General features: G+C 45.5%; 1 protein-coding gene across 1 annotated transcript in view; it reads right to left on the reverse strand.

Moving 5' to 3' along the window:
- LOC138752777 (uncharacterized) overlaps positions 1-23,264 on the reverse strand; it is a 60,402-nt gene that overhangs the window by 5,620 nt on the left and 31,518 nt on the right. The window contains exon 4 of the mRNA XM_069915442.1: positions 858-933. Coding sequence (XP_069771543.1) covers positions 858-933 — 76 coding nt within the window. The remainder of the gene's footprint in view (positions 1-857; positions 934-23,264) is intronic.

The following is a 23,264-nucleotide window of genomic DNA, read 5'->3' on the forward strand; positions in this document are numbered from 1 at the left end:
AGATTTGCTTCTGAAATGGTTGATCAAGCCATGCAGTACAATATAAGAAGGCTCACCGGCACAATATTAGGGCAAGTAGAGATGAATAATAATGCTGACCTTGTTATCAATACCAATATTCTCAGAACAAAAATGAAATCTAGACATATCAGGAAGCTCCACATCCTCCTCAGTCTATTGCTAAATATAGATGGCTAGAACATCCCATTACAATAAGCTCATCTACACAGTACAATGCCCTTCAAATGATCCTACAATTTGATAACCATTTAAGAGAGAACGCTTTAATAAAGTCTTAAAGCATTGGAGTCACACACCACAGAAACAGTCCATTCAACCCAACTTGTCAATGTTGACCAGGCTTTCCAACTGAGCTAGTCCAATTTACCTGCATTTGGTCCATATGCATGTACTTGTCTAAAATTACTTGTAAACACGCATCATAATTATACCCAGCTCTACAGCTTTCTCTGGCAACTCATTCCATATATGAACCACCATCTGTGTGAAAATGTTGCCCCTTAGGACCCTTTTAAATCTTTCCCCTCTCACGTTAAGCCTTTGTTAAGTAGTTTTGTACTCCTCCACCCCAGGAAAAAAGTGACAGTTCATATTATTGATACCCCTCAAGATTTTATATACCTCTAAAGTCACCCTCAGCCTCCTACACTTTAGCAAGATTCTTTTTCCAAAATTCTCAAATTTCTGAACATGCTTAAAAGGTAAAAGGACTTTTTTTTTGCTATAGGAATCTCGATAACTCAAGTAGAGATTATCTAACATGTAATACGATCATAATGAGCCAACACACACCCATGAGGTAAAAGATTAGACAAAGTGGTGAATAATTCTCTTACATTTGCCTGGGAGCCTTCGGCAATGGTGGAGAGGGAAAAATTGTCATTGTGTTGTTCCAGCTGAGGCCTGTATTTGCTGAAAGACATAACATTTCATTTAATGTACGACAGCCACCCAATTTCACCTAAAATAAAAACAGGAAATGCCGTAAACACCCAGCAGGTCAAACAGCATTTGTGGAAAGAAAATATTGTTAGTGTTTCAGGTTGAAGAGTGTGTCAAAAATGGGAAAAGGAGAAAGAAAACATATCCATTCAAAGTTGCAGCAGGAGGAGGAATGAAAAGGACAAAAGGAATATCATTGATAAGGGAGCCACAATTGCTGCAGTGATAACTTTTTGATGAACCTGGTTGCTAAATTATGACTGTAGGGAGAAGTTTTTTTTTCTTGTTGGGTCCTGTTCAAGGGGTAAGTAAGAGAAGGTGTCTGATCTCTTTTTCTGGATGAGTCTTGCTATATTACTGAAAACACTTATAGAAAGAGACAAAGAGGAAACAAACAAACAAACAGACATATTAAAGTGCTGTGAGACAGTCTGAAAAACTGCATAGTGGTCAGGCAGATGTTGTTCTGCTCAAATTTATGCTGGGCTTCATTAGAAGATTGCAGGAGACAACAGACAGAGATCAGAGTGGATGAGGGAAAGAGAATTAAAGTGATTGGTTCTCCAAAAGGCAGTCACTCAGTCTGCATTTGGTTTCTCCAAATGGTTAAGGAGACCATATTGTGAATTCCAAATGAAGTACATCAGATTGGAAGAAATGCATGGCCTGGAAGAATTTTGGACACCAGGATGGTGGGTTGTGAAGAGGTGTTACATCTCCTGTGGTTACAAGGGAACTTTCTACTAAGCCCACCATAAACTAGAACAGCACCTCATCTTCCTTCTGTGTACATTGCAGCCTTCTGGAATCAGTCTGTGAAATCAAGTTAATTTGCTCTCACTGTTTGCTCTTTCACAGGGGTTTCTTTCTCCTTGAACTGCTATATGGAGGCCTTCTCCTGCAGCTTCAGCTTGTGACTTGGACATGTTCATTTGCTTGCCTTTTTTCTCAACTGCTCTAATTAATCTATCAAACAAGTGCCTTTATCAACTGTTTTTCACCATGGCAACCATGACCTCACCTCAACAGAGATGCTTCTTTTGATCTAACCCTCCTTTATTCACCCTAACTAGTTTTCTTTAGTTCTCATGATGAGTCTTTGACATGAAACATTACAGTAACCTGTTTCATTTTCAACAGATGCTTCCTGACTTGTTTATTTTTTACATTTTTAGCTCATTTTAGCTATCCTACATGTAAAGTTTTTGGACTTTCATAAAATTTCACTTGCAAGTTAGTGTTCTCCCCTACTTATTAAAGCATCTGTGTACACTGCAGGCACTTCATTGCCTTTCATTTCCATCTTTGAACTCTGGATTAAAAAGTAAAAACACATTGCTGAAGAAACTCAGCAGGTCAAACAGTGTCTTTTATATAACAAAGATAAAAATACATATCCGACGTTTCAGGCTTGTACCCTTCATCAATGGGTCGAGATAAGGAAAAATACTGGCAATCATCCGAATAAAAGGGTAAGGGGAGGCATGGTTGCAAAGGCAGGAGGTAATAGGTGGAAGAGGGAGGGAGGGGACAAGTAGCAAGCAAGGGGAGGAGGGATGGCTGGGTGAATAGAGAGGGAAGGGGGTGGAGAGCTAAGAGGGAGAAGAGAAGGGAGGGGCAAAGAGAGCAGTTCAGCAGAAACCAGAAAAGTCCATGTTAACGCCATCTAGCTGGAGAGTGCCAAGATGGAAAATCATATGTTGTTCCTTCAATTTACGGGTGGTCTTGGTGGGGTAGTACGAGGCCATGGACAAACAAGTGAGTATGGGAGTGTGATGAAGAACTGATATGGTTGGCTACTAGAAGGTCTCTGTCACTGATGTGGACAGATCGAAGGTGCTCAGCGAAGCGAACTCCTAGTCTGCGCCCAGTCTCTCCAATGTAGAGAAGGCCACAAAGGGAGCACTGGATGCAGTAAATCTGTTTGGAGTCCCGAACTGTGGTGAAGGAAGAGGTGTGGGTGCAAGTGTGGCATCTCCTGCGGCCACAGGGGAAGGTACCGGGGTGGGCGATTGGTGGAGAGGGATGATGCACGAGGGAGTCACGGAGCAAGCAGTCCCTACAGAAGGCAGAGAGGGGAAGATGTGTCTGATCGTGGAATCCTGTTGTGTGCCAGAAATTACAGAGGATAATGTTTTGGATGCAGAGGCTGGTGGGGTGGTAGGTGAGTACAAGGGGAATCCTGTGTTTGTTTCATCTGGGGGGCAGAGGGGGCCAGGGCAAATGAATGGGAAATGAAGGAGATGCAGGTGAGAGATGAGTTGATGGAGGTGGAGGGAAAGCCACATTTGTAGAAGGCGGCAGATATTTCAGAAGACTGGAAGACCTCAACTTGGGAACAGATATGCTGGAGATGGAGAAATTGAGGGAAGGGAATAGAATCCTAACAGGTGACAGGTAGTTGTGGGAGTTAATGGGTTTGTAATATATTTTGGTGGAAAGCTTGTCTCCCAAGATGGAGACAGAGATATCCAGAAGGGGAGAGTGTTGTCAGAGATTGACCAGGTGAGTTTGAGATCGGTGTGGAAGTTAGCTGCAAAGTGAATGAAGTTGATAAGCTCATCATGGGTGCATGAGGCAGTCCTGATGTAGTCATCAATGTAACAGAGGAAGAGTTGAGGGGCCTTGTGTCGGCTTGCAACATGGATTGCTCCACAGAGCCCACAAACAGGTGGGTCCCCATGGCTACTAATTTAATTTGAAGGAACTGAGATGAGTTAAAGGAAAGGTTGTTCAGAGTGAGGACAAGTTCTGAGAGCCAGAGGAGGGTGGTGGTAGAGGTTGATTGGTCGGATCTCTGATCTAGGAAGAAGTGGTGCTTTAAGATCTTCTCTTTGGGAGATGGAGGTATAAAGAGATTAGTCATCCATCGTAAATATGAAACAGTCTAGTTGGGGGAATCTGAAGTCATTGAAGAGATGGAGGGCATGTCAGGTATCAAGGATGTAGGTGGGGAGGGACTGGACCAGGGGAGAAAAGACAGAGTCATGGTCAAGGTAAGACAAAAAATAGTTCAGTGGGGAAAGGGCAAGTGGAAACAATGGGTCTACCCAGATGGTTGGGTTATGCATCTTGGGTAAAAGGTAAAAACAAGAAGTGGGGGGATGGGAGATAGTGAGAGTGACAGCCGTGGGAGGGAGGTGATGAGGTTGGAGATGGTGGGTTGATGTGCTGTGGTGGGGTCCTGTGGAAGGGGTAAGTTGGAGGAGATATCTGAGAGTTGTTGTTTAGCCTCAGCAAGATAAAAGTCAGTGCCGCAGACCACATCAACACCAGCCTTGTCTGCAGGTTTGATGATGAGGTTGGGATTAGAATAAGAGAGGGGAGTGGTGAAGTTGAGACAGTTGTTGTCTCAGCAGCAATTGGAAATAAAAATATCCAAAGCAAGCAGCTGGCCAGGACAAGATGTCCAAAGGAGGAATGCTTAAACCAGGAGAATGGGTCTTGGGTGGGGAGGGTGGAGAGCCACAGTCATGAAAGTATGCTGAGAGATGGAGGCAGCAGAAAAAGAGTTTGGCATTCACACGCAGACTTCATTAAGGTGTGGGCAGAGGGGGATGAAGGTAAAGCCTCTGCTTAGGACCGAGTGCTCTGTCTCAGAGAGGGGAGGGTTAGAGGGGTTAGAGGGGAGACCAAGCCGGGGCCAGAGTGGGAATCAGTGTGGTGGAGGGTGCTTGGAGGAAGTGGAAGCTTAGAGAGGTTCCATGGACAGAAATACAAGTATGGGAGTGGAGCGCAGAACTGAAATGGTTGGCACTCTCCGGCTGGATGGCATGAACATCGACTTTTCCAGTTTCTACTAACCTTCTCTTCTTTCCTCTCCCTTCCTTCATCAGCTCTCCATCCCCTTCCTTCTCTATTCACCCAGCCATCCCTTCTCCCCTTGCTTGCTGATGTGCCCTCCCTCCCTTCTCCAGCCATTACAGTAACTCCTGCCTTTGCGGCCACATCTGCCCCTTGCCCTTTTATTCCGACGCCTGCCAACATTTTTCCATACCTTGATAAAGGGCTCAAGCCCAAAATGTTGGTTATGTATTTTTCTCTTTGCTATATAAAGGATACTGTTTGACCTTCTGAGTTTCTCCAGCATTGTGTTTTTACTTTGCATCTGTGGTGCACCAAAACAACAAATTTCATGACATGTTCATTACAATAAATTCTGATTTTTCAAAGAGGAAATTTCCCCAAAACTGGTGATATCTTGGATAGATTCAACATGTGCTTGATAAATGAGCCTAATACTCCTGGTCTGGCAAAGAGATAAATCTGTCAGGATTCTTGCTATTGATGGAGGATAACTAATTTGCCTGAATTAAAGCTTAATCTTCTGGATACCATTATCTTGAGTAACAGACAAAGGACGGCTATTTGAAATTCAACACACCAGACAGGAGAGGACTCTGACATGAATCAATATGGTAGATTTTGACTTTGTGGAATCATGTTAAACATATTAATGGATGTCAATATAAGTAAGACTTGAAAAATGTGAAGCAATTCACTAAAGCCTGCTTTGAACAACCACACATTTGAAATGTAGTCCGAACCATACATAAGGGAAAAAGGAAGATCATGAAAGGAACAAATCCAACTTCTTTTCAATTTCAGATTTATTAAGATGCTGGATTGCAAGGCAAAACGCATTGCTAAACAGACAGCTACCACCTGTCTCTCGTGTGTGGGTGAGGTGGCCAATCACAGCAGATCTTTCAAAACGTCGCAGAATCTAGGGCAGCATCACTTAGTCATGACCTGCTCAGGAAGGCCTTTTCTCACTGAATCTGTAAATATGCAAATGAATCACAGAGTCAATCTGTTAGAGCTGTCTTGTTTCCATTACTGGGGGAGGGTGTTGGGCAAAGAGTTTCTAAAGCTGTTTCTTTCTGACTGATTGCTTGTTGCTGCGTCCCTTTTAATTTGTACAGATGGCCTTGCCGCCACTGCACTAAATGGCTTACTGGGGGTTTATTATTTATTTCTGGAACATAGCTATGAGTCTGTGGAGAAGGATGCAAGGCCCCTTGTCACTATTCAGCCCCAGCAGCTCTATGGAATCTATGGGTTAATGATATATAGATTTATGGGATGTTCTCCAGGAATGCACATAGAGTCAGATATCCAGAACTGCCGGAAGACCATCAACTCAGTGAAAAACGCATTTTGGTCTGCCCGAAACATGTTGGTCTTTCAACTCATGGATATGTCTGTCTGGGAATTCTGCCAATTTGCACATTCAAGGACACAGGAGTATGTGCTGAGGGACACACTCAGGCTTAGTTCAGCCAACGCCAGGGCACTGTGAGGATGGACCAAGTCTGAAGTCCTTTCATTACTGGGCATTGAGGAACTATGGAAAAGCCTCTCAAACAACATAGGGGGGAATAATGATAAGGTGCCACAGTTGGCAAAGCTGCTGAATAAAAATGAATGTAACAATGTACAGTGATGGAAATGTATGGACACAAAACTAGGGGTGTGCAGAGACTTTGAACAGTTTTCTTTCTGTCAATAATTTATTGTGAATAAAGTCTATTTTTAGAAAAACTTCTAACAAGAAATGATCTAACCACATAAATCAGAGACTAGGTACACTGCAGAAAAGGACACAATTCCTGATGCTCCAAAGTCATTTCTTCTCCTTTCACAATAGAATAGTCTCCACTGCTGCTCGGACAACACCATTCATAGTACATAAAACATTACTGCACGGTACAGGCCCTTCAGCCCATGATGTTGTGCTGCCCTCTATACACCTACTCAAAAAATGAAACGTTCCCTACCTCATAATCCCCTATTTTCTTTCATTCATGTACCTAAGTGAGCCTTTTGCTTCTCTCGCCCCTGGAAAAGGTGCTGGCTGTCCATTCCATCTATGCCTCTCATAATCTTGTAGACCTCTATGGTCACCTCTTGTCCTTCTTCACTCCAAAGAGAAAAGTCCTAGCTCCGTTAACCTTGCCTCAAGATATGTTCTCCAATTCAGGCAGCATCCTCATAAATCTCTTCTGCATTCCTCCAAATCTTCCAACCAGAACTGAACATAATATTCCAAATATGGTCTAACCATAGTTTTATAGAGCTGCAACATTATCTTTCAACTCTTGAACTTAATCCCCTAATTAATGAAGGCCCACATACCATAAGTCTTCTTATCTATCCTATCAACTTGTGCACAATTTTGCAAGATCTCTGGATTTGGACCCCCAGGTCCCTCTGTTCTTCCACACTGTTAAGAATCCTCCCATTACTCATTGACTCTGCCTTTATGTTTAACCATCCAAGACAAATCTGATCACTCAGCTGGCACCCATCTGTCATCCTAAAATTTTCCTTTCTCTGTCACCAATACAATGTTGCTTCAGTGTGAATCATCTACAAAATGATAATTTACCAGCCTCATCAGCAGAATATTTTCCATCAAGTAATGAACATGACAATCTGTAAATTCCATTTGAGACACACCCATACTGATTCAGTAAGACATAAGCACACAATCACTGTGACAACATTTTGGCCTGTACACACTACAGTTTCATTCATGCAATGTGCCTGACTGAGTGCTCCAGCATTTCTATTTTATATTTCAGGTTTCCAACATCTGCAATACTTTACTTTTGGTGGCAATTATGAGTGGACAATAAATATTTGCTTTGTCTTGTGACTCATTCATAAAAATCAGAGGCTGGATTTCAAAGATTAGGATAGGCTTGGTAAAACTCTTCCCTGCACGACTAAGAGCTTCTTCTCCCAGATCAACACCCCAAAGGATTAAGATAATTATTCCCACATGGCTACATTGAGCAGGCTGTATCATTTGCACACCTAACACCAGACTCCTAAAACAAATATTCTACTCTGAGTAATGTCATGAGAGAAACTAACCAGGCAGACAGAAAAAGAAACTAAAGGATGTACTTAAAGCTTCCTTGAAGAAGTGCAACATTTCCATTGAATCCTGGGAGCCTCCAGTCCATGACTAGTCAAAGTGGAGAAGGAGATTTTAGGGCATTTGCAAACCTCAAGGGCATGCTATGGGAGCACAGAAAAATTATGTGAAATTGGCAGAAGGAGCCCAACATCTCACAAACTCTTCTTTTTTTTTCTTTGGTTTGGCTTCGCGGATGAAGATTTATGGAGGGGTATGTCCACGTCTGCGGCAGGCTCGTTGGTGACTGACAAGTCCGATGCGGGACAGGCAGGCGCGGTTGCAGCGGTTGCAAGGGAAAATTGGTTGGTTGGGGTTGGGTGTTGGGTTTTTCCTCCTTTGTCTTTTGTCAGTGAGGTGGGCTACTAACCAATCTAACCATCGGCCAACTACTCCCATTTGTCTTATCGCTCTGCTCAAAATCCATACAACTGGCATGGAACAAGTCATCCTCGATCACAAGGGCAATACACAAAAGTCCTCAAATGTGCTGGAGAAACTCAGCAGGTTATGCAGCATCTATGGGAAATTAAAAATGACCTTTTACTTAAAATGGAGATTGCCTTTTTACTTCTTATGGATGCTGCATGACCTGCTGAATTTCACCAGAACTTTTGTGCACTGCACTCATCCCCAGCATCTGGAGATTTTCTTGTTTAACTCAATCACAAGCAATTGCCAATATTAAAGCCAATTATCTGATTGCTATCATGTGAGGGTTAACATCCAATAAAGCTTGCCCCATTGTACAGGGAACTGAGAGTACATGTTGAAGTCCCTGTATAGTTAGAGTGTGCTAGTTCCTGAATATTACTGCATGTGTGTGAGAGAGAGTGTGGCTACAGGTCTCGGAGATTGCTGTATCCGATGTGATTACTTACATTGTTTAAAGCACCTAGTGTTGCGGCCCCGGCCCCGGTCCGGGCGAAGGGTAGACGGCGGCGGCCCCGATACGGGCAGGAGCAAGGGGGAGACGGCGGCCCCGGCCTCGGTCGAGTGAGGCAGGCGGAGGCCCCGGTCCGGACAGGGAGTGGGAGGCGGCGGCCCCAGTCCGGGCACAGGGAGAGCAGCAGCGGCCCCGGCCCCGGTCCGGGTGAAGGGTAGATGGCGGCGGCCCCGATACGGGCAGGAGCAAGGGGGAGACGGCGGCCCCGGCCTCGGTCGAGTGAGGCAGACGGAGGCCCCGGTCCGGACAGGGAGTGGGAGGCGGCGGCCCCAGTCCGGGCACAGGGAGAGCAGCAGCGGCCCCGGCCCCGGTGAAGGGTAGACGGCGGCGGCCCCGATACGGGCAGGAGCAAGGGGGAGACGGCGGCCCCGGCCTCGGTCGAGCGAGGCAGGCAGAGGCCCCGGTCCGGGCAGGGAGTGGGAGGCGGTGGCCCCAGTCCAGGCACAGGGTGAACTGCGGCGGCCTCGGCCCCGGTCCGGGCAGTATGGACCGACCTAGGAGGGGAGGCAGGCCCCTCCAGCCCGGGTAAGAAACCTGCATAAGAGAAGGCCACTCCGATATAAAACCTACGACCCAAGGACCTCGCTGCCACGTCCCAGCTTGCTTGGCCACGGCACACGAACCATGGGTGTAAAGGGTGGGGCCAGTACTGCACACACTGCACTCCACCTAAAAGCTCCTTTGCGCAGGCCCGAGGACAGGTCCACGTCCTCCCCCTCCACGTCCTCCCCCTCCACGTCCTCCCCCTCCACGTCCTCCCCCTCCACGTCCTCCCCCTCCACGTCCTCCCCCTCCACGTCCTCCCCCTCCACGTCCTCCCCCTCCACGTCCTCCCCCTCCACGTCCTCCCCCTCCACGTCCTCCCCCTCCACGTCCTCCCCCTCCACGTCCTCCCCCTCCACGTCCTCCCCCTCCACGTCCTCCCCCTCAAAAGATGCTCACAAACTCAAGCTAGCATGCTGGAACATCAGAACCATGCTAGACAAGACTGACAGCCATCGACCTGAACGTCGGTCTGCCCTCATTGCACATGAACTCCTCAGACTTGACATCGACATAGCCGCTCTCAGTGAAGTCCGCCTGGCAGATGTAGGCAGCCTCCAAGAACGCGGCGCGGGCTACACACTCTACTGGTCTGGCAAGCCTTCGGATGAACGACGCCTATCTGGTGTAGGCTTCATGGTCAAGAGCTTCATTGCCTCCAAACTCGAAAACCTTCCGACAGGCCTCTCGGACCGAATCATGTCCATGCGACTTCCACTTCAAAACAAGCGTCACATCACCCTCATCAGTGTCTATGCTCCAACCCTCCAGGCGGAACCAGCAGAAAAGAACAAGTTCTACACCGACCTGCGCAACCTCATCCAACGTACCCCTACAGCCGACAAGGTTGTCATCCTGGGCGACTTCAACGCTCGTGTCGGCAAAGACTCAGAAACCTGGCCAGGAATCCTGGGCAAGCATGGCGTCGGCAAGTGCAACGACAATGGGCGCATCCTGTTGGAGCTCTGCGCAGAACAGCGGCTTGTCATTACAAACACCCTTTTTCAGCAGAGGGACAGCCTTAAGACCACCTGGATGCATCCCCGATCCAAACACTGGCACCTCCTGGACTACATCCTGGTGCGAGAAAGTGACAAACAAGATGTGCTCCACACCAGGGTCATGCCTAGCGCGGAATGCCACACTGACCACCGGCTGGTTCGCTGCAAGCTCAACCTTCACTTCAAGCCAAAGCCCAGGAACAATAAAGCCCCCAGAAAGAGGTTCAATGTTGGAAAACTGCAGTCAGACGAAGCGAGAGGAAACTTCCAGGCAAACCTCAAAGCAAAGCTCGACGTTGCAACCCGCCTCACGGACCCGTCCCCTGAAACCCTCTGGGATCAGTTGAAGACTACCATACTGCAATCCACTGAAGAGGTACTGGGCTTCTCCTCCAGGAAAAACAAGGACTGGTTTGACGAAAACAGCCAGGAAATCCAGGAGCTGCTGGCAAAGAAGCGAGCTGCCCACCAGGCTCACCTTACAAAGCCGTCCTGTCCAGAGAAGAAACAAGCCTTCCGTCGCGCATGCAGCCATCTTCAGCGCAAACTCCAGGAGATCCAAAATGAGTGGTGGACTAGCCTCGCCAAACGAACACAGCTCAGCGCGGACATTGGCGACTTCAGGGGTTTCTACGAGGCTCTAAAGGCTGTGTACGGCCCCTCACCCCAAGTCCAAAGCCCGCTGCGCAGCTCAGACGGCAAAGTCCTCCTCAGCGACAAGATCTCCATCCTCAACCGATGGTCAGAACACTTCCAATCTCTTTTCAGTACCAACCGCTCAGTCCAAGATTCCGCCCTGCTCCAGCTCCCTCAACAGCCCCTAAGGCTAGAGCTGGATGAGGTTCCCACCCTGGATGAGACATATAAGGCAATCGAACAACTGAAAAGTGGCAAAGCAGCAGGTATGGTTGGAATCCCCTCCAGAAGCCTGGAAGGCTGGCGGCAAAACTCTGCATGCCAAACTGCATGAGTTTTTCAAGCTTTGTTGGGACCAAGGTAAACTGCCTCAGGATCTTCGTGATGCCACCATCATCACCCTGTACAAAAACAAAGGCGAGAAATCAGACTGCTCAAACTACAGGGGAATCACGTTGCTCTCCATTGCAGGCAAAATCTTCGCTAGGATTCTACTAAATAGAATAATACCTAGTGTCGCTGAGAATATTCTCCCAGAATCACAGTGCGGCTTTCGCGCAAACAGAGGAACCACTGACATGGTCTTTGCCCTCAGACAGCTCCAAGAAAAGTGCAGAGAACAAAACAAAGGACTCTACATCACCTTTGTTGACCTCACCAAAGCCTTCGACACCATGAGCAGGAAAGGGCTTTGGCAAATACTAGAGCGCATCGGATGTCCCCCAAAGTTCCTCAACATGATTATCCAACTGCACGAAAACCAACAAGGTCGGGTCAGATACAGCAATGAGCTCTCTGAACCCTTCTCCATTAACAATGGCGTGAAGCAAGGCTGTGTTCTCGCACCAACCCTCTTTTCAATCTTCTTCAGCATGATGCTGAACCAAGCCATGAAAGACCCCAACAATGAAGACGCTGTTTACATCCGGTACCGCACGGATGGCAGTCTCTTCAATCTGAGGCGCCTGCAAGCTCACACCAAGACACAAGAGAAACTTGTCCGTGAACTACTCTTTGCAGATGATGCCGCTTTAGTTGCCCATTCAGAGCCAGCTCTTCAGCGCTTGACGTCCTGCTTTGCGGAAACTGCCAAAATGTTTGGCCTGGAAGTCAGCCTGAAGAAAACTGAGGTCCTCCATCAGCCAGCTCCCCACCATGACTACCAGCCCCCCCACATCTCCATCGGGCACACAAAACTCAAAACGGTCAACCAGTTTACCTATCTCGGCTGCACCATTTCATCAGATGCAAGGATCGACAATGAGATAGACAACAGACTCGCCAAGGCAAATAGCGCCTTTGGAAGACTACACAAAAGAGTCTGGAAAAACAACCAACTGAAAAACCTCACAAAGATAAGCGTATACAGAGCCGTTGTCATACCCACACTCCTGTTCGGCTCCGAATCATGGGTCCTCTACCGGCACCACCTACGGCTCCTAGAACGCTTCCACCAGCGTTGTCTCCGCTCCATCCTCAACATCCATTGGAGCGCTCACACCCCTAACGTCGAGGTACTCGAGATGGCAGAGGTCGACAGCATCGAGTCCACGCTGCTGAAGATCCAGCTGCGCTGGATGGGTCACGTCTCCAGAATGGAGGACCATCGCCTTCCCAAGATCGTATTATATGGCGAGCTCTCCACTGGCCACCGTGACAGAGGTGCACCAAAGAAAAGGTACAAGGACTGCCTAAAGAAATCTCTTGGTGCCTGCCACATTGACCACCGCCAGTGGGCTGATAACGCCTCAAACCGTGCATCTTGGCGCCTCACAGTTTGGCGGGCAGCAGCCTCCTTGGAAGAAGACCGCAGAGCCCACCTCACTGACAAAAGGCAAAGGAGGAAAAACCCAACACCCAACCCCAACCAACCAATTTTCCCTTGCAACCGTTGCAATCGTGTCTGCCTGTCCCGCATCGGACTGGTCAGCCACAAACGAGCCTGCAGCTGACGTGGACTTTTTACCCCCTCCATAAATCTTCGTCCGCGAAGCCAAGCCAAAGAAAGAAAAAAAAAATGAAAAGTGCCCTATTATTAAGAGCAGGTAGGAGGCAGAGACCATATGGTTTCTAGGGTGGGGTCCTCACCTTAGAAACCCAGCACCAGAAGGCAAGAAGAGCCTGCCACAGTATCCCAATGAGTACATCCACTGAATGTCTGACTGAAATGGAGCAAGGAGGTCCAAGATTGAAATCCCAGCTAGAATAAAGTTATATTAGTGAATCATTACCATGGTTAGTTGAATTACAGCTAATCTGTCCCATTGTAACCATGAGCCTGGTGATAACAACTGCTGCAGGCAACACTTAAATCTTGTGTGGAACTGAAAAGTGTTGCCCACCTCTGGAAAGAGAAAAGAGCGGATAATTTCTGTCTACCCTTGAACAGCTAGTCAATAACTCATCTCCATAGAAACCACAGGCTAAAAGCTGCATCACTCTTTCTCAATCCTCACAGCAATCTTTCAGTCACCATTTCCCAGCATTAATTAAAAATTTTGTATCTGACTGACAGATCTTTGAGTGACAAGATGTTGCTAAACATTTACTTTGAATGGTGTTTCTTTTCATAACATAAAGACATCAAGAAAGGTTGACAACAATGGGGCTCCTTAATTGGATTTTGCATAAACTGCTCTTTCATTATTGATGCCAGAGAGAGAGAGAGAGCTCTGACATTCTCCTAATGAGCATCCTACATAAATTCCATAAACAGCCAATGGAAGGGTCTTCTCTCAATCTGTGATGTCATTGGGATCCCGTTGTGCCAAATTCACTTGATTCAAACTCCTGGCATGCCTTACGACAGGTTGTGAGAATTTCCCTTGAAGCCAACTTATCAAAATGTTCTCTTGTCCATTCGTAAATTATTTATCATTGTGGTACATTAAACAGGGTGAATATTCACAGCCGAATGATACAAAGGATAGGTCACCACTGCTACAAAAAACACAGGAACCTAACTAGAAAGGTAAGTGCCCTGGGGAATGTTGTGAAGCAGAAAGACTGAGGGGCACAGGTACATAGTTCCCTGAAAGTGGGGACACAGATAAATAGGATGGCAAAAAAAGTGTTTGGCATCATCGATAAGGGCATTCAATACAAGAACTGAGATGCCATGTTGCATCTCTACAAAATATTGGCAAGGCCACAGTTGGAGTATTGTGTGCAGTTCTGGGCACCTAGTTAGAGGAAGGATATCATTAAGCTGGAAAGAGTGCAGAAAAGATTCACAAATCTGTTACTGGTGAGTTATAAAGAGAACTTGGATAGGATGGAAAATTTCTCCCTGTAGTGCAGAAGGCCAAAGGGTGATCTTATAGAGGTATATAAAGTCATGAGGGGCAAAGATAAGGAAAATGGTGAATAGTCTTTTTCCCAGGGTAGCACAGTATGAAACTAGAGAGTATAGATTTAAGTTGAGAGAGGAGTGACCTAAGGGGCACCTTTTCCAACACAGAGCTTGGTAGGTATGTTTAATGAGCAGCCAGAGTAAGGGGGGGGGGGGTACAATTGCAGTGTTTTATATTTAGATATATGGATAAGAAAAGTCTAGAGGGATGTGGACTGAATGCTGGCAAATCAGCCTAGCTTGGGTAGGCAACTTGGACAACATGGACCACTCAGGCTAAATGGATTTTTTTCCAATGTGAAAAACTTTCTGACCAATTCACATTAAATGTACAATTTTAACTTGCAATACACAAATGAGCTGGAGTAACTCAGCAGGTCATGCAGCATCCACAGGAAGTAAAGGGTAAGCAATGGTTTGGGCCTGAGCCCTTCATCAGGCATAAGAAAAAATAGGCAAATGCCTGAATAACAAAGTGGAGGGCAGAGAGAAGAGGATGGGGAAGAGCAGAGGCTAACAGATAAGACGTAACAGGTACACATAGGTGGGAGGGTGGAAGAGAAAAAAGCTGAAATGTGATAGAGGATCGGGAAGAGGGCTAAGAAGGGTAGCTCACTGATAGCAGATGAAAGAGAAAGGGTGGGAGCTGGAGGAAAGGAGACTGAGGGAGAAGGAAAGAGAGAGACAATTGGAGAAGTTGATGTTAATGCCAACTGACTGAGACAGCTAAACTGTAATATAACATGTGGTTCCTCCAAATTGGCCTTGGTTCAGCAGTGGACAATGCCATCGAGTCAGTGGTGGATTAACCATGAGGCTGAGTAGGTTTATGGGGAGAGGGGTCCAGCAGGAGCAGAGATTTCGGGCTCCCAGCAGGAGTGGGGACCGCAGCATCTACAATTCCTTTGACCCTGAAATTTCAATCCTTTGTGGCGTTTATCAACTCCCCCCCCCTCCCCTTTCGACCCCCTGGCATTTTTCACCCCCTTGGATAGTCCCATCCACCTCCAGAGGTCGATATCAACCATTTTGGAGAACCCTAATATGTTATTTAATGCAACTTAACTCACTTTATTCTACTTAACAAAGGGTGGGGTAGGGGGAAAGGTCAGGGGGAGCCCCACTAAAGCTTAGCCTAGGGGCCCAGGTTGTAGTTAATCTGCCCCTGCATAGAGTCAGAGATGTTGGTGTGGTAATGGTGTGTGGAATTTAACTGATGGGCCACTGGGAGGTCCTTGCTGATGCAGCAGAGGAAAGGTGCTCAAAGGAAAACAGTCTTCCATTCAGTCTCCTTGATGTAGGGGAGCTATGAAATTTTAACTTGGTGATCTGTTACAACGCTACAGAAGGTGGAATATAAAGTGAGAGTGGGAAATCTCCAGTGAAGTGAGTACATAGTCAGAGAGAAGCCCAATAATAAATTGAGGGAAGAGAAGTAATCTAATGGAAGAAACAGGAAAGAATAGTGAAATATTAATGTGAATAAGGATAAAGGGAAGAGTTATTAAAATATAGAGTGAGGTAATAAAAATGAGGAGATTAGAGAGCCCAAGTAATGCTAAACTGAATTTATGAGAAGGGGCTTTCATCCAATGGAAATTGATGTGATTGAAATAATTTATTCAGAAAAGGAGGGATTAGGCATTAGAGTAAACTTGCATGCAGCAGTTGTTTTAAAGGCCTAACTTTTTATTGTGTTGCAGACCTTTATATATTGACATCATAGGGTCATAGAACAAAAGCAAAGGGTATCAGACATCATGCTGAGATTAACCAGTAGATTAGTGAGGTATGTATTGAGCATGTATATACCACATGGTACGCCTTTTCAAACATTATACTTACCATGGCTGTGAGTTGAGTGTTATCTCCATAAAGGGTTCATGTTTAGAATATAGAACATAGAAATCTACAGCACAGTACAGGCCTTCGGCCCACAGTGTTGTGTTTACCAAACATCCCACTCAAATCACTGCCTAGAATTTTCCAACTCCATTTTTCTCAGTTCTATGTACATAGCAAATCATCTATCAAAAAGATCCTATTGTATTTGCCTCCACCATTGCTGCCAGCAGTCCATTCCATGCATCGGCCATGCTCCATGTGAAAAATCTATGTCTTAGATCCCCCTAAGTACTTTAAATTATGGCCCCTCATGTTAGCCATTTCAATCCTGGGGGAAAAGTCTCTGGCCTTCCACATGATCAATGCCTCTTATCATCTTATACATCCTCATCCTCCATCACTCCAAGGAGAAAAAGACCAAGTTCATTCAACCTATCCATCTCATAAGGCATGTCCTCCAATACAGGCAGTGTACTTGTAAATCTCCTATGCACCCTCCCCACAGCATCCACACCCTTCCTGCAGTGAAGCAACTAGACTGAACACAGTTTACCAAATAGGATCTAATTATGTCACATATAGCAGCAACATGACCTCACAGCTCTTAAACTCGATCCCACATCATACACCTTGTTAACAACACTATCAACCTGTTTGTGTCTGCTATTTTTGCTTAAGTGCATAGCAATACCAAAGAGCTGATGGACATTATAACCTGGGAATGGATTAACACAGTGGTTCTCAACTTTTGTCCTTCCACTCACATACCACTTTAAGTAATCTTTATGCCATCGGTGCTCTATGATTAGTAAGGGATTGCTTAAGGTGGTATGTGAGTGGAAAGGGAAGGTTGAGAATCACTGCTCTAGACCCAATTGTTACTGAAATATTTTGTTTGAGAGAAATTGTCTTTGGCCCATTTCCTTTGAAGTTATGAAACCATGCACATAACGGTTAGGTATGATTAAAACCGTGGTTTTCAAACTTTTTCTTTCCACCCACATATCACCTTACTAATCACAGAGCACCTATGGCATTCTTCTTTTCTTTGGCTTGGCTTCATGGACGAAGATTTATGGAGGGGTAATGTCCACGTCAGCTGCAGGCTCGTTGTGGCTGACAAGTCCGATACGGGACAGGCAGACATGGTTGCAGCGGTTGCAAGGGAAAATTGGTTGGTTGGGGTTAGGTGTTGGGTTTTTCCTCCTTTGTCTTTTGTCAGTGAGGTGGGCTCTGCGGTCTTCTTCAAAGGAGGTTGCTGCCCGCCGAACTGTGAGGCGCCAAGATGAACGGTTTGAGGCGATATCAGCCCACTGGCGGTGGTCAATGTGGCAGGCACAAGAGGTTTCTTTAGGCAGTCCTTGTACCTCTTCTTTGGTGCACCTCTGTCTCGGTGGCCAGTGGAGAGCTCGCCATATAACACGATCTTGGGTAGGCAATGGTCCTCCAGTCTGGAGACGTGACCAACCCAGCGCAGTTGGATCTTCAGCAGCGTGGATTCGATGCTGTCGGCCTCTGCCATCTCGAATACTTCGATGTTGGAGATGAAGTCGCTCCAATGAATGTTGAGGATGGAGCGGAGACAACGCTGGTGGAAGCGTTCTAGGAGCCGTAGGTGATGATGGTAGAGGACCCATGATTTGGAGCCGAACAGGAGTGTGGGTATGACAACGGCTCTGTATATGCTGATCTTTGTGTGTTTCTTCAGGTGGTTGTTTTTCCAGACTCTTTTGTGTAGTCTTCCAAAGGTGCTATTTGCCTTGGCGAGCCTGTTGTCTATCTTTTTGTCGATCCTTGCATCAGATGAAATGGTGCAGCCGAGGTAGGTAAACTGGTTGACCGTTTTGAGTTTTGTGTGCCCGATAGAGATGTGGGGGGGCTGGTAGTCATGGTGGGGAGCTGGCTGATGGAGGACCTCAGTTTTTTTCAGGCTGACTTCCAGGCCAAACATTTTGGCAGTTTCCGCAAAGCAGGACGTCAAGCGCTGAAGAGCTGGCTCTGAATGGGCAACTAAAGTGGTATCATCTGCAAAGAGTAGTTCACGGACAAGTTGCTCTTGTGTCTTGGTGTGAGCTTGCAGGCGCCTCAGATTGAAGAGACTGCCATCCGTGCAGTACCGGATGTAAACAGCGTCTTCATTGTTGAGGACTTTCATGGCTTGTTTCAGCATCATGCGCCTCGGATGCCCCCCAAAGTTCCTTAACATGGTTATCCAACTGCACGAAAACCAACAAGGTCGGGTCAGATACAGCAATGAGCTCTCTGAACCCTTCTCCATTAACAATGGCGTGAAGCAAGGCTGCGTTCTCGCACCAACCCTCTTTTCAATCTTCTTCAGCATGATGCTGAAACAAATAAACCTATGGCATAGGGAATACTTAAAATGGTAAATGTAAGTGGAAAGAAAAAGGTTGAGAATCACTGGATTAACATCAACCTAATAGAACCATTGAACATTACAGCACATATTTTCCACATATTGGATTGGATGGCTTGGACTTTGCGAAATGTATTCAGGAACGTTTTCTAAATCAATATATAGAAGTACCAACTAGAGAGAATGCAATACTAGATGTCCTTTTAAGGAATGAGTCAGAACAGGTTTCAGAAGTATGTGTAGGGGAACATTTTGGGTCCAGTGATCAAAATGCATTAGTCTCAAGTTAATTATGGAGAAAGATAGGACTGGACCTCAGGTTGATATCATAAATTAGAAAAAGATCAATTCGGAGCAAATGAGAAAGGATCTAGAATGTGTGGATTGGGATAAGATGTTTTCAGGCAAGGATGTACAAGGTAAGTGGAAGACCTTCAAAGTTGAAATTTTGAGAGTACAGAGTTTGAATGTTCCTGTCAGGATTAAAGGCAAGGTTATCAAGCATAGGAACCTTAGTTTTGAGGGATATTAGGGATCTGGTTTGGAAGAAGAGAGAGATGTATAGCAGGTATAGGCAGGAAGGATAAAAGGAGACATAAGGTTGTTTTGCAGACAATGTGAAGGAAAATCCTAAGGGTTTCTACAGTTATATTAAGAGCAAAAGGATAATAGGGGACAAAATTGGTCCCCTTAAAGATCAGAGTGGTTGGCTTAGTATGAGGCCAAAAGAGATGGGGAAGATCTTAAATGTTTTTTTTTTCATCAATATTCATTCAGGAAATGAGCAGAGTCATGGGAAGTAAGGAAAATAAGCAGTGAGGTCATGGAACCTATATAGATTAAAGAGGAGGAAGTGTTTGCTGTCTTAAAACCAATAAGGGTGGATAAATCCCCAGGGTTTGACAAGATATAACCTCGGGACCTGAGGACCTGTAGATGCAGGGGCTCTTGCAGAAATATTTAAAATGTCCTTAACCATGGGTGTAGGTCAATCACATTGTTCCATTGTTTAAAAAAGGCTCCAAAAGTAACCCTGGAAATTATAGGTTGATGAGCCTGATGTCAGTAGTATTTAATGTATTCGAAGGTGTTCTAAGAGATCGAAAATACAAGTATTTGAGTAGCAAGAAACTGATTAGGGATAATCAACATGCCTTTGTGCATGGTAGGTCATGATTAACCAACCTTATAGAGTCTTTTTGAGGATATTACCAGGAATGTTGACAAAGGAAATGTTGTGAATGTTGTCTACATGCACATCAGTAAGGCCTTTGACAAGGTCACACATGGAAGGTTATAACCATATAACCATATACAGCACAGAAGAGGCCAGTTTGGCCCTACTAGTCCATGCCAGAACAAATCCCCACCCTCCTAGACCCACTGACCAGCACCTGGTCCATACCCCTCCAATCCTCTCCCCTCCAAGTGATTATCCAGTCTTTTCTTAAATGTAAATAACGTCCTTGCTTCAACCATCTCTGCCGGAAGCTTATACCACATCCCAACCACTCTTTGCATGAAGAAATTTCCCCTCATGTTCCCCTTATAATTTTCCCCCTGCAATCTCAAACCATGGCCTCTGGTTTGAATATCCCCCATTCTTAATTGAAAAAGCCTATCCACGTTGACTCTCTCTGTCCCTTTTAAAATCTTGAACACCTCCATCAAATCCCCCCTCAATATTCTAAGCTCCAGAGAAAAAAGCCCCAGGCTGCTCAACCTTTCTCTGTAACTCAAACCCTGACATCCTGTCAACATTCTCGTGAACCTTCTCTGCACTCTCTCTATTTTGTTTATATCCTTCCTATAATTCGGTGACCAAAACTGCACACAGTATTCCAAACTTGGCCTCATCAATGCTTTGTACAATTTCATCTTAACATCCCAACTCTTGAATTCAATATTCTGATTTATGAAGGCCAACATTCCAAATGCCTTCTTCACCATTCTATCTACCCGAGTATCAACTTTGAGGGTACTATTTACCATAACTCCTAAATCCCTTTGTTGCTCTGCACTCCTCAATTGTCTACCATTCAATGTATATGACCTATTTAGATTTGCCTTTCCAAAATGCAACACTTCACACTTATCCGTATTAAAATCCATCAGCCATTTCTCAGCCCACTCCTCTAGCTTTCCTATATCTCTTTTTAAACTACGGTAATCTTCCTCACTGTCCACAATATCACCAATCTTTGTATCATCTGCAAACTTACTTATCCAATTCACCACCCCTTCTTCCAGATCATTAATATATATAACAAACAATAATGGACCCAGGACCGATCCCTGAGGAACTCCACTAGTCACCGGCCTCCAATTTGACAAACAATTTTCTACTAGTACTCTCTGACGCGTTCCATCCAATCATTGCTGAATCCATTTCACTACTTCCTTATTTATACCTAATGCCTCCACCTTTTTCCCTAATCTCCTGTGGGGAACTTTGTCAAAAGCTTTACTAAAGTCTAAATAGACAACAACCACAGCCTTCCCTTCATCATTCTTTTTTGTAACTCCCTCGAAAAACTCTATAAGGTTAGTCAGGAAGGTTCAGACGTTAGGTGAAGTAGTGAACTGGATTTGACAATGGCTGGATGGGAGAAGCAAGAGAGTAGTTGGGATTGATTGCTTCTCAGACTGGAGGCCTGTGATTAGTGATGTGACTCAGGGATCAGTGCTGGGACCATTGTTGTTTGTCATCTATCTCAATGATCTGGAGGATAATATGGTAAATTAGATCACTAAGTGTTGTGGACAGCAAAGGTTTTCAAAGCTTGCAGAGGGATCTAGACCAGCTGGAAAATGGGATGACAAATGGAATTTAATTCAGACAATTGTGAAGTGCTATAGTTTTGGAAGGAAAAACCAAGAAAGGACATACACTGAGGAGTGCGGTAGAACAATGGGATTTGGGAATACAGATACATAATTCCTTAAAAGTGGCGTCATAGGTGGATAGGGCTGTAAAGAAGATTTTTTGGAATATTGGCCATCATAAATCAAAGTATCGAGTATAAGAGGTGGGATGTTATGGCAAAGTTGTATAAGACATTGGTGAGGCCAAATTTGGAGTATTGTGTGCAGTTTGAGTCACCTAACTGCAGGAAAAATATCAATAAGATAGAAAGAGTGCAGAGAGGATTTACTAGGATGTTGCCTGGACTTCAGGAACTGGTTAAACAGGGAAAGGTAAAACAGATTTGGACTTTATTCCCTGGAGCGTAGAAGAATGAGGGGAGATTTGATAGAGGTAGTTAAAATAATGAGGACAGACTGAGTAAATGGAGTTAGGCTTTTTCCACAGAGAGTAGGTGAAATACAAACCAGAAGATGGGTTAAGAGTGAAAGGGGAAAGATTTAGGGGGAATATGAGGGGAACTTCTTCACAAAGAGAGCAGTGGGAGTGTGGAATGAGCTGCCAGGTGAAGTGGTGAATGTGGGTTTATTTTTAACATTTAAGAAGAATTTGGACAGGTGCATGGATGGGAGAGGTATGGAGGGCTGTGGACTGGGTGCAAATCAGTGGGATGAGAGAAAAAAATGTTTGGCACAGACTAGAAAGCCCAAAGAGGCCTGTTTCTGTGCTGTGGTGTTCTATGGTTCTATCAGCCCTTCTAATCTGTGGTCATACCTTTGCTGTTCCTCAGCTCCACTCATATAGCCTCAGTAGACAACCTCTTTGGTCTGTCCTGCTGGTGAACTGCTGTGATATTTTCCCTAACGAGCAATGCCACTTCTCCACCTTTCATCCATCCCATTCTATCGCATCTGAAGCTACAGAAGCCCAGAACACTGAGTGCCAGTCCTGCTCCTCTGCAACTAATTTCACTCATGGCCACATTGTCATAATTCCATGTGTCAATCCACACTCCAAGCTCATCTCCCTTTCCTACAATACTCCTTGCATTGAAATAGATGCACATGAGAACATTTCCACCACATACAACCCGTTGACTTCTAACAGTACATGCAATTTTCACATCATCTTTTCCCTCCTCCACTCCCCTATCTTCTCTGTTACACATCCCCCTGCAAATCTAGTTTAAACCCCCACAAAGCAGCACTAGCAAACTTTCTCACAAAGATGTTAGCCATCCACCCCCCTCCCCCACCCAGTTCAGATGCAAACTCTCCCATCAGAAAAGGTCCCATCTTCCCTGGAAGAGAGCCCAATGATCCAGAAACCTGAAGCCCACCCTCCTGCACCATGTCTAACCATGTGCTAAGCTGCATTATCCTCTAATTTCTAATCACACTAGCATGTGGCATGCATGAGTAGCAATTCTGAGATCACAATCCTGGAGATCCTGAATTTTAATCTAGCTCCCTAACTCCTTGAACTATCCTTGAAGGACCTCCTCAACCTTCTTACCTACATCATTAGTCCCTACATGGACCACAACATCTGGCTGCTCACCTTCCCTCCTGAGAATGCCATGAACTCGGTCTGAGATATCTTGGACCCTAGAACCAGGGAGGCAACATAATCAATCTCTTCCACAGAACCTCTTATCTATCCTCCTAACTATGGACTCCCCTATCACTACAGCTCACCTCTTCTCCTCCCTTCCCTTCTTAGCCACAGGACCAGACTCCATGCCAGAGACCTGATCACCATAGCTTGTGCCTGGTAGGTCTTCCACCCTGCACTGCCTGTCTGTTTTTTT

Source organism: Narcine bancroftii, chromosome 2 (genome assembly GCF_036971445.1).
Source record: "Narcine bancroftii isolate sNarBan1 chromosome 2, sNarBan1.hap1, whole genome shotgun sequence".
Classification (NCBI taxonomy): domain Eukaryota; kingdom Metazoa; phylum Chordata; class Chondrichthyes; order Torpediniformes; family Narcinidae; genus Narcine; species Narcine bancroftii.